The 11,801-nt window shown below is 31.4% G+C and overlaps 2 protein-coding genes across 2 annotated transcripts; one reads left to right on the top strand and one right to left on the bottom strand.

Annotated features, from left to right (window-relative positions):
• On the top strand, window positions 2,673-5,803 carry LOC109351171 (methyl-CpG-binding domain-containing protein 11-like). The gene is made up of 3 exons (XM_019592542.1): window positions 2,673-2,809; window positions 4,347-4,828; window positions 4,865-5,803. Exons 1-3 carry the CDS (start codon window positions 2,738-2,740, stop codon window positions 5,481-5,483), a joined length of 1,173 nt encoding a protein of 390 aa, XP_019448087.1. The 5' UTR covers window positions 2,673-2,737; the 3' UTR covers window positions 5,484-5,803.
• On the bottom strand, window positions 9,649-11,511 carry LOC109351172 (protein LURP-one-related 5-like). Its single transcript, XM_019592543.1, has 2 exons — window positions 11,083-11,511; window positions 9,649-10,234 (listed from the first exon to the last, which is right to left on the bottom strand). Exons 1-2 carry the CDS (start codon window positions 11,338-11,340, stop codon window positions 9,824-9,826), a joined length of 669 nt encoding a protein of 222 aa, XP_019448088.1. The 5' UTR covers window positions 11,341-11,511; the 3' UTR covers window positions 9,649-9,823.

Raw genomic sequence — 11,801 nt, 5'->3', positions numbered from 1 at the left:
CCATTCCCTCCTAATACAAAAGAACGGATTTCATTTTTTCCTACAAAAAAAATATATATGATATTAGTACAATATATCTTACTTTAATGGATATTAAGGAACTAAGGCAAAGATTGTTTGCCAAACCAAAGATCATTGCAGCTGAAAGTTAATGAAAATTTGGAATAATCATTAAGCATGAAGAGAAGCAAATGTTTCTAGCTCAAAGCATTGAGGATCTCTTGCATTTAATAACACCAATGAGGGACCCACTCTCTAGAATGCTACACAATATTTATTATAGACTAGTAATAAGAGGATCACAACCCTACAGGATTTTGGATTCTCTGTGGTATTAGAAGGTTCAATACTGATAAATAGTGACATGTGACCTTACATTTTAGTATTGAACTGTCTAGGAGACTATAACAACCCCTAACTACTCATGAAACCTTAGGTATTAATAGCTAATTAGTGTGTTAATGCATTTGGTTCAAATACATCAATTAAGCATAGAACAATGTAGGTAATTTAAAACAACTCCTTGAAACCAAACAATGAATTCTTTGGAACCGAGAAATGCATTAAAAACAATGAAAACATGCATGTTAGTTGTGTTCAGACTTGTTAATTTATGGTAGAATTTCAAATAGGAAAATAATATATTATCGTATTCATAATAAAGTGACATATTTTACAAATTAATACATTATTTATTAATGATTGATTTACAAGTAACATGCGTTACTTCATTGTGAGTAAAAAAATTAATAGAAAGATATAGTAGGAGAATATAACATTATTCTTTTAAATATGTCGAGACCAAAAAGATTAAGAAGTAAATTACTAACTAAGGATTAAAACAATTCCAAATTTAAAATTGATTAATATTAAACATATAAAATAAATATATATATTCCAGATTTTGTCTCATATGTCGTGCACGTGATAATAAACCAAAAAACAATAATAATAATCAAGGTTTAAACTTTTTAATAGATATTATTCATTAATGCATGATTTTGATATTATGTTAATTGATTTAGAACATTATAAAATATGATCGATTTCTTAAAATTATCTTTCCGGTGTCATATGGTTGGAAAGAGTTTGGTGCAAAAGTCCATTTGTATTAAAAATTTGACATTCTTAATGAATTCTAACATTCTCAATTATTGAGCACATTGCTTTCTCGACCACTTTTTTCTTCTCCAAATCTTCTACTATAAAATTGTTTCTCCTTTTCCATTTTTAAAATAATAGACTTTTAGAACTCATATTTTAATAGAGAAACAGATGTATACACCGATTATAAGAGTTTTTTTACGCTATCATTATATCATTTACTGTTCATTTCTAATCATTAATAATTTTTCAAAAAAAGAATACAAATAAACAGTGGAAGATGCATTGACTGTATATACATATTTAAACTGTGATTTAATACTCATTTTAATATTTGTATTGTCTTCACAAATATATAAAAGAAGATTCTCACATTTGTCTGATATGACAAATTGCTACTTTCTCTAATGGATAAGAAAAATCTAACCATCATTGTCCAAGAATCCCATATTCTTAAACATGGTAGAAAATGTAATCGAAAACGGTTCATATTATTATCACATATAAGAAAGTGATGATGATGATAATTGCCTCTCCCTCAGAAAATGAACAACACAAAAGAATGCAAAATATATATTTAACAAATTCATATTTTTTTTAAAAAGTATTTTACAAATATCACATATAGTTATGTTTAGTTCTGAATACAGTCAAACAAAAAAAAGGTAGATTAAACTAAACAGAACCAATTTGCTAGTCGAATTAATTTATTCTGTTTTTAATCATATATTACTACACTATTAAATATATTTAACTCTCATAATAATTCTTATTTGTAAAAATTTAGGTGAATCAGAACCTCCTTAGGGTTAGGACGTGTCTTATAGTTTTATGACTATTTGTAAAGAGTGTAACATCGTACCATCAACTATTTATTTTATTGTATTTTGAATATTCGTTAATGATAAAACATAAATGGTAAATAATGCAATAACATTATATCAAACTTATACACTTTCATTACATACATCTATAAATGCATTTACAAATTACATGTCAACCAAATTTAAGTCAATAACAAAATTTGGACTCACAACGTTACGTTAGACACTATAAATCAATTCAAGTCAAATGTACAAATCTCCATTTATTAACTCTATTATAATTATCTCTTATGATTTAATTAATTAATTGTTTAAAGTACTTTACAATGCATTAAAATTAAGTTATTTTAATTATTAAATAAATTTTTTGTAAATAATTATAGAAAAAATAAATCATAGTCAAAGATGTGGGTTAAAAGTTGTATAGTAAATATAGTAAGTAGCATCAACATTTTACACAATAAAGGAAAGAAATCTGAGTATCTATTAAATTAAATTGAAAATATAATGGGCGGTGTTGGTCACGCTTCGGAACTCAAACCCAGAATTAAATAAAGTTAAATAAAACCGACGTTATCCACTAACATTGAACCTGTGATTGACACGTGTTGTCTATTTTATTATTAAAAAGTACAATGAGAGAAGCGAAGTTTAAGGTATAAGAATCTTGGATCTGGCACGTGTGTTATTGTATTTGTAGTTGTTGTTAGGTGTGTATGTGGGTGAGTTTATCATAGCCTCAACGGTTTTATTTAGTGGGTTTTGGACATAGAAAGAAAGAAACAGTTGCAGTTAGAAGAAAGAGAGAAATGGAACAGAAAAGTGGTTCAGAGGAAGTTTTATCAGTTGAGCTTTCAGCTCCTTCTGGTTGGACCAAACTGGTCTCTTTCCTTATTCTCATTTCTCATGTATTATTATTTATTATTATTATTATTATTGTTGTTGTTGTTCTTAATTGTTAATTATTGTTATTAGTGTTTTGAATCTTGGTGTGGTTGTTGTATTTTCTATGAAGATTTGGTTGAATTATGTTAATAAGATGAATTGTGTATTTTAGCACCACCTAGGGTATGTGCAGATTTTGGGAGTGTGGTTGGTACTTATATAATTTCTAGGGTTTGTTTTATTAAAGGGCTTACATTTTACTAAAACTCTTTTTGAAGTGGTGATGATGATTCCATAGTAGTTAAGCTCATAGTTACCTGTTACACACTTGGATACGCGTTTCGTCACTTTTTACCTTAATTTTACAACTTGTAGGGTAAATGGGAGAATTATTCAACTATGGTTAAAATTACCTCTTAGGAAAATTATGTACTTCATTTGTTTTTTTGACCTCCTAGGATCTGAAAATGTTGGCTTGAACATGGTACTAATTTTGTTTTTAGGGTTTGTTTGAGGGGTCATAATTACCTACTTCATAGTAGTAGTTAAACACACTTCCTAGGGTATGTGCAAATTTTGGGTTGAATGATGCATTTAATATATAAAAAATTACTTTTTTATTCCTTAACTAGACACTGGTTAGTGACCTCTTCCACAATATTCCTGCAAAATAATATATTGTGCCCATCAGCCGACCCCACCTAATAGGATAAAGACTTGGCTGTTATTGTGCCCATCACACTATACTACCTAAAAGACAAGTTTGTCGGTCTACTACGTAGATAGCGAGTATGTTTCAACGGTTTTGAGGATTTTTATTTCAGTTTTTGGTTGGGTTTTGGACTGATCTACGAGAAACATCTGTGCCTTACTAGCAAGCGGTTTTACTAGAGTATTTTGTTGAAGAAGATAGTATTTGTTTGCTTTTGCCTTTTGTTTTTCTCCTGTGAAAAATGGCTGACTGACATAGACTTTGTGGTGATTTAATTTGCTTCGGAAGCACGCCATGTTTAACAAAAGAATCTTTTTTTATAAAAATGAGCAAGTGGAGTTGAAGTTTAATAATTTGACTACGAGAAACAAGTTTAGTTTGATAACATTATCTGTAAATCAATGTGTTTTTCCTCTAACTATGATCTATTCTAGACTAGAGGACTCAGAAGTTTGGAAACTAATGCTTAGTGATTTTATAATTTTTGTTTTACTATTTGTTAAATTGTCAACCCCGCCTAATTGGATTATGGTTTGGTTGTTGTTGTTGTTGTTGTTGTTGCGTTTCCTCTCTCACATGTATTTGCACACACGTTTCCCCCTCTCTCTATTGTCTTCTTATTTTCGGGAGGGCTAGGAGTGTTTACGTAGATGTTTTGGATATATCATACATGTTTACCTCTTTACTGTTCTTGGAAGCAATATGTAACAAAACTGTTTTCACATTGTTGAGCTGTACAGATGAAATTGACAAACCTTATTGGATTGCTTGTATGCAGTGTTGAAACTTTTTTATAATACTAGTTTACTTCCATGTTGCAGTTCTTCCCTAAGAGCTCGGGAACACCAAAAAAAAGTGAGATTGTATTCATTGCTCCAACTGGGGAGGAGATCAGTAGCAAAAGACAATTGGAGCGATACCTAAAGGCACATGATGGCAATCCTGTGATATCAGAGTTTGACTGGGGAACTGGCGAGACCCCTAGGCGATCAGCACGGATTAGCGAGAAAGTCAAATCATCTCCACCAGTGGATAGTGGGCCTCCAAAGAAACGATCGCGAAAATCATCAGGATCAAAGAAAGATAACAAAGAAACCGAGTCTGCGATAGAGGAAGGCAAGGAAAAAGTTGCTACTGAAGAACCTAAGGCTGCGGAGGAACCTAAAGATGATACCAAAGGGAATGAAGGAAATGATAATTCTGGAGGAAAGCAACTTGAGAATGGAGACAAAACTCAAGAAATTGAACAAGCTGAGAAACCGGATGAGGATATGGAAGAAGCTTATCTGAATGACACTAATAATGATGATAAAATAAAGAGTGACACTGAGGAAAATGTGATTGCTGAAAAGTCTGAAGGTGGCGAAGAAGCTCAAAAGCAAGATGTTGCATCAATAGAGAAGGTTGCTGAAGAACCTTCCGATGCTGTGATCACTGAGAAATCCGAAGTGGCCCCACTAGCAGAGTTAGAAAAGGAAAATGTGATTGCTGAAAAATCTCAAGGCGGTGAAGAAGCTCAAAAGCATGATGTCGCATCAATAGAGGAAGTTGCTGGAGAACCTTCCGATGCTGTGATCACTGAGCAATCTGAAGCGGACCCACTAACAGAGCCAGAAAAGGAAAATGTGATTGCTGAAAAGTCTCACGGTGGTGAAGAAGCTAAAAAGCAAGAAACTGCATCAGTAGCAGAGTCAACAGAGAAAGTTGCTGGAGAACCTTCCAATGCTGTGGTCACTGAGAAATCGGTATTGGCCCCACCAACTGAACCAGAAAAAGAGAATGGTGCAGTTGAGAAGAAGCAAGATGAGCCAGATGCTGTGATACTAGATTCTAATGGAGAAGCTGTGAAAGAGAATCCTAATGTTGTGCCACCGGCCGCGGAGACAAATGCTAAGCAAGATATCCCAGTAAATGATGGTAAGAACACCATTCTAGCTGACAATGGAAATTTCTCTTAGAACTTTGCACAGTGAAGCCCCCTCTACATATTCATCATGCCATGGTGTATGCTGCTGAAATGTACTGTACCATTACCTAGTACCCTGTGACTTTTGTGATGTTATCTAAGTTGGTTATTAGTTATTATGTGACACATTGGATGACTGTATTCTACTATAAGATTTGGTTGTATTTACTATTTATTAGGAAAATTAAACTTGTATCCCTTGTAGATTAGGACTTCTGGTTTTCCATTAGTGCAGCTCTGTAGATTATAGACTTTTGTCACACATTTGTGGTACTAGTCATTTAAATTTCAGATTTCATTGGATTTCTTAGTTAGTACCCTTGTTTGAATGCTCTTTTATGTTACACAAGGTAAAAGGTAAATCTAGTATTGAAGGTTCATGTTTGAAGGTTGTGTTATGTCTATCAGTTTCTTGTGTTCATCTATTATTCTAATCTCTTTTGGGGTGCGTGACTGCTCCTCCCAACAAATGTCACTCCTAGGAATTGAACCTTTGACCTTTTGGTCATCTTGAGAATCTAGTGGGGTCTTATACCACTAGACTAACACATTGTGGGTAACTAGCTTCATGTTTGGAAGAACTTATAAGGATAGCTTATTTTCTTAAGCTTAGCATATACTTTATTGCAATCCTAATCTGAGTATTTTATTGAACTTGCATTATATCGAGTTGAACATTATTATATATCAAAATTAAACTTTTATGCAGTCAATTGTGCTCTTTCGCTCAATTGAGTTATACATATTATTGTGTCTAGCTAGAAGTGAACAAGAGTAGAAAATGAAAAGGGTATACTTTAAGGAGTTAAAGGGTGAAGAAATGAGAAATGTACTCTAATACACCAAAAACAGCCTCTTTATCATTGTCGAGTCATTTCTTCCAGGAACAAAAATTTGCGGTGAGCTAGAAATAACCTTTCTGTTCGTGGAGTAAGACTGTGTATATATACTCTTTCAGACCTCACTAAGTAGAAGCTTTGCTACGGCAGAAAAAAATGTTTATAATATCATTGATAGGTTGGTTTAACTAGGGAAAGTCAGGTTTCAACTTCTAAGTCCCTATTCAGAATTTTGTTAATTATTTTCCTCCATCTACATGCACTTTTAAGGATGATGTTCTCCTTTACATGAAGCCCCTATTACAATTATTTTTAAAAGTTGGCTCATCTTTCCACATAAATGCATATCCTTTTCTAGCCTACAAGAGTGAGCCTCAGCATATTGACATTAACTATGCTTTATTCCAAAAAAAAAAAACCTTGGAATTTATGAAGCAAAGACTAAGCTACACTAAGAAAAGGGCACTCCTAATAGACCAAAATCTGTGGTGAGGGCTTATGTCTTTGCATTGTTTAATAAGAATTTGAAGTCTGAACCAACTTCAGAGAGAAACTTTGGATTGTTTAAGCCAGAAGCAAGCATTTCCTATGATATTGGCTTTACTTGACTATTATCTTCATCATATTTCCTTTCCCTCAAGGCATGAATATGTCATCTACTTTCATTATTAAGCCTAGTTCTAGATTCTTCATGGATTTATAGTTGATGCATTTTATCTGACAAGGGTACAAACTTGATCTGTTATATTATCCTCTTGCCGTTTATTTTAGTTCTCAAAATGCTTGTTTTCATTAAGGCATTTAAGTCTTGACACACAAAGGTTTACATATGAATTTTTAACTTGTATTGATGCATCAATAAGAATAAACTCAAATGAATATGCAAGAAAACCTGCTACAACATTTTGCAACATTTCAGTCTCCTATTCCTTTCAAATAGGAAAAGCTTATTGAGTTGCAAACATGATGATTCCAACTAATAAGGTATTAGTTTAGTTGCGTAACACACCACTAAATCTCCTCATAATCTAAAAAGTCACGAGTTCAATTTGTGAAAACAAGACTTATTGAGATGAACAACTAGAATTAAAATGATTAATAATCAAGAATTCTTGAAATTTAAGCATTTTGAGTTTTTGACCAACATTATCAACAATTTCAGAAATGTTTTAAACGAAATATACGTGTCTATAGCGTGTAGAAAATAAGGATTTGATTGGTTCACTCAGTTTAGTCCATGTACTATCAAAAGATTATCTCACATTTTCGCATTACCTATAGTTTTGCGATCACATATGAATCATTAAATTTTTTTTTCCTTTTGCTTTTTTGTTTGTGGCCATAATACAACCAATTTATTCTCATTGTTTTGGTCAAATTGTTGAAAGTCATACATCAGTTTTATATTAGATCTATAACCAATAAGATGCTGATCTACTAGTATAAAATACAAATTCCTGAAAATGATACTCATTAGAAGGAACTACTATAAATCTCAAGAGAGATTGGTTGCTTATCCAAAAACGTAAGGACAGTTGGTAGTAAAAAAAAAAATATATTAGCTACATATAATAAAAATGTATTCAAGGAATCCTTTGAGTAAAAAGTATATGAGAAAGGATAATTTATACTTATCAAACTTAGGTCGGCACCGTTTTGAATCTCTAAAATGCATTCCTTATTGGGTATCGAATAATAATCATACAATTTTTTTCCTAATAAACTATATAATAGCAGTACCATGTGAGAAAGCTGAAAAGTTCATAAGGTTTTCAGATATGGGGCGGGACATAACTTTGGGAATGAGAACAACAAATAATCATAATCTTACCTAAAGCAAATATATTCTTTCTAAAAAGAAGAGAATTATCTTTAGCACTAAAATGAAAGATAAAAATATCATATCATTATATTTAAAAAATAAATAGTACGATATTTTTCTATTGTATATATATTTGACACTCCATTAATCAAAGATTTTACCTATATGAGCAAAAGCATATGATCAGGTCAAGTTATATATCATAATTTTGTACTATATATTGATCATAGAACTTAGAATGGCACCACTATGAGAACAAAAAAAAAAAATTATGATCACCTAAAGTTAAATAAATATTAGCAAGATTGATGGTCAAGCAAAGAAATCAAACCAGAATCTATTCCCTGATCAATGGAAAATAATAAGCATAACAAAAATTAAGCATCGTGCACTTTGTCAATAATTTTTCTTTTGGTCTAAAAAGTTTTAAAGGACAAAATATTTGATGAGCTTTTATAAAAGTTTGGAATGATATTCACGAAAACAATAATAAATGATAGCGAACAAAATTATAAACTCAATATTTAATCAACAATATTCTATATTCTAAAAAATATTACGTGTTAGAAATATTACTTTAGTACTTTATGTCAGATGAATTTACCATCCCTTTTTATCTTCATCGGGATCCTACTTTTTCCCAAGACAGCAAAATTCTATCTGTACGTGATTTTTTTACTGATATACTTTTCATGTGTCATAGTTGTACCACTGTAATAGTCCAAAATGCTCAACACTGACCTAACATAGCATCTCATGTCAAAGTTAGTATGCGATAATAGACAAAAAAATGACATTGACATGATATAAGTTTCATACATTGTTATTGTATTATCTATTATTCATGATGTATATTTATTAACTTTTTATAAAAAATAATACAAATAAATGATATATTAATTGTGTATATATGTTGATACCCAAAGTTACAGATATTAACTCATAATAACAAGAATGATTCTAAAACATTGAACAAAATCTTAATAAATCTTGCAGTGGGGCATAAGCTTACCCACCCATCCCATCATGTAACAAAGACGTTGTATTTTTCTAATAATTATTTTCACAAAAATCTTCTAGTAGTGCTAATTAATAACTATATATATCCCAGATAGAGAAATCAACAAAATAGCTTTTTTAACCAAAGTAACTTTTTTCATAAAAATTATCCACTAAGTGTTTTCATTTTTATGTACACTAAATTTCTTTCCCTGTAAGTAATAGTTTAAAAATAGAGAATAAAGTCTTCTCATATCATTAAATAATTCATCTCCCCTATTTAGTAAAAGTATAATTTAAAAGTATTCAGATAGAAAATAATTAAATATGATACATGTCATAATTTTAGTTGACGAAGGAGATACTTTGTTCTCTTAAAACTAATATATGTTAATACATAAAAAGCTTCTCTGGCGGTTATATTTTGATTCTTGTTGAAAATAGAGAGATCAGTTTATACTTTATCACTTAGGAATAATATATAATTTACACTATTGCATAGGAAATTGAAAGCATTATTCTTTTAAGGGCATGACCCATAAAAAAATAGGGCAGAGGTTCTTTTTCTAAGGGACACTCCAGAGTCCAAAGATTAGTGGAAGTCAAAATTAAAACAAAGCACCAATCTCAAAACAAGGATAGAAAATAAAGAAAACCAACACAAGTCCCAAATTAATCCTCTGTGGTAGGATGCACCGTAGGCTCTGAAGTTGCATCATTATCAAAGTAACTATCACCGTTGATCTGATCAAGAATAAGAACAAATCCCATAGCGAAAGCAGCGTCAAAACCTGGCTTAACGGAAAGAGAGAAAACTTCTTTGCCAAGCATCACGCACGTGGTGGGGTCCACTTTGCGACTAATCTCAGCCATTGGTTCCTTCACGGCGTTGATAACGGTACAGCAACGTTGTGAGAAGCATCCTTCAATGTGGTACTCCTCACCGGGGCTATCGTACACCTCCACTGTCACGCTCGTGCGTGACCGTCCGATTATTGATGCTCTCTTCACGCTGAAGATTGGTTTATCACCGTCCACTCTCTCCCCTTTAAATCCTTCCCACCGTTGATGTAGACTTGGTCTCTGATTTGCAATAATGTTAGTTACACACTTGGATCAGAAATAAATAAATCACAACAACAATAGAATCTTAGTTTCATATTGATATTACATAAATTGAACAATACTTATAATATATATAGTGTGAGATAAATAAAGGGAAGATTATATGACATTAGGTCGAAATTATACATTTTCTTTTATCATTAATGACATTTTTATTAAATAAGAGCTAAAATAATTAGGAGAATAAGTGATACTTCTATCCATACAATCTTTTTAATTAGTAAAGAGATAGATAATTTGAAGGGTGTTTCCTCCGATCGATAGAAGAATAAAAGAACAAAGGAAAACGAGTGTTGAGAATGCTCAAAAAATTTTAAAAAATAAGTTTCATCACATCATTTAAGTTGAACATCATTCTATCAAACTTTGATGAAATGATACCAAAGAAAGTGATACTTTAATTCAACATTAAACCACTTAATTATTATTTTACTATAGAAGGTAATGCAAAAGTGGTCTTATTGACAAGAAAATAATAGATGAATGGTGTAACAAAAATTACATGAGATACCCTATAGTTAATTCTTTGTTGATTGTATTAGTACAATAAATAAGTCTTCTCCCATAACCAAATCAAGCCTTATGAGATACCCTATAGTTAATTCTATAGCTAAAGCTACTAAAATGGGATAGTATCATAATATATATGATAAAAAACAAAGTATTTGTTGGGGATCACTTCAATAGTTTCATAAGAAAGAAGAGTATAATGAAGAAAGTTGATGATTTAAGTATTACTTACAACAAATATTAACATATTAACATTTGTCGATAAAAAAATAAAAGAAAAATGTATATATGTATACCTTACGACGAACAGTGAGGAGACAACGTCCATTTGGATCCATAAGAACAAGTTCATCCTTTGTAGTGTCTGGTCCATAAGAATCAACACGAAACACAAGTTGACCCTTAGAATCATAGACAGTGAAACCATCACCAGAGAAGAAAAGAGAAGTCTTAAGCACTGTGAAATGGATCTCTTCTTTGAACACATATCCATCTTCTAAAACCAACCCTTCTTTCATCTTTTGTGTAGCTGACTCAGAAACCAAAAGGGTCATGGAATTTGGAATTAACTTGTATTAAGTTGAGATCACCAATATATATATATAAAAAGTGATAAGAGAATCAATGAGATTAGAGAACTTGGAAGGTAGTTAAGCTTTTTTGGGCATGTGTGTGGACGTGATAAAGAGGTAAAGGAAGAAGAGTATTATCTTCACATACAAATCAATAACAAATAATAATAGTAGTGTCTTTCTTACGATACGATTTGTGGGCACCATTTAATTATTGTTCATAATAAATAAATGTGGGGGTACGTAGGGTATGGACTATGGAGTTGTCCTTATGGAAAAAATGGAACCATGCATGACCTATCTCTCTCTACTCTAAAGCTAATCTTAGGGAGACAAATAAATATCTACAAAGATAATGTCACACGGTTTTTGTTTCTTTATATATTAAATGTTTTAACAACTAAGATATCTCATATACTAATAAAATGTTAATTTAATGGTGT

Source organism: Lupinus angustifolius, chromosome LG06 (assembly GCF_001865875.1).
Source record: "Lupinus angustifolius cultivar Tanjil chromosome LG06, LupAngTanjil_v1.0, whole genome shotgun sequence".
Taxonomy (NCBI): Eukaryota; Viridiplantae; Streptophyta; class Magnoliopsida; order Fabales; family Fabaceae; genus Lupinus; species Lupinus angustifolius.
Note: the sequence above shows the minus strand (reverse complement) of the source record. Positions and strands in the feature narration are given on the sequence as shown.

What these genes read in the sequence shown, in the direction of transcription:
- LOC109351171 (XM_019592542.1), top strand. Translation starts at nt 2,738, where the DNA reads ATGGAACAGAAAAGTGGTTCAGAGGAAGTTTTATCAGTTGAGCTTTCA. An exon ending in CTTCTGGTTGGACCAAACTG is followed by an intron (nt 2,810 to 4,346) that starts GTCTCTTTCCTT and finishes TCCATGTTGCAG; the next exon opens with TTCTTCCCTAAGAGCTCGGG. An exon ending in TATCTGAATGACACTAATAA is followed by an intron (nt 4,829 to 4,864) that starts TGATGATAAAAT and finishes TGAGGAAAATGT; the next exon opens with GATTGCTGAAAAGTCTGAAG.
- LOC109351172 (XM_019592543.1), bottom strand. Translation starts at nt 11,340, where the DNA reads ATGACCCTTTTGGTTTCTGAGTCAGCTACACAAAAGATGAAAGAAGGG. An exon ending in TCCTCACTGTTCGTCGTAAG is followed by an intron (nt 10,235 to 11,082) that starts GTATACATATAT and finishes ATTGCAAATCAG; the next exon opens with AGACCAAGTCTACATCAACG.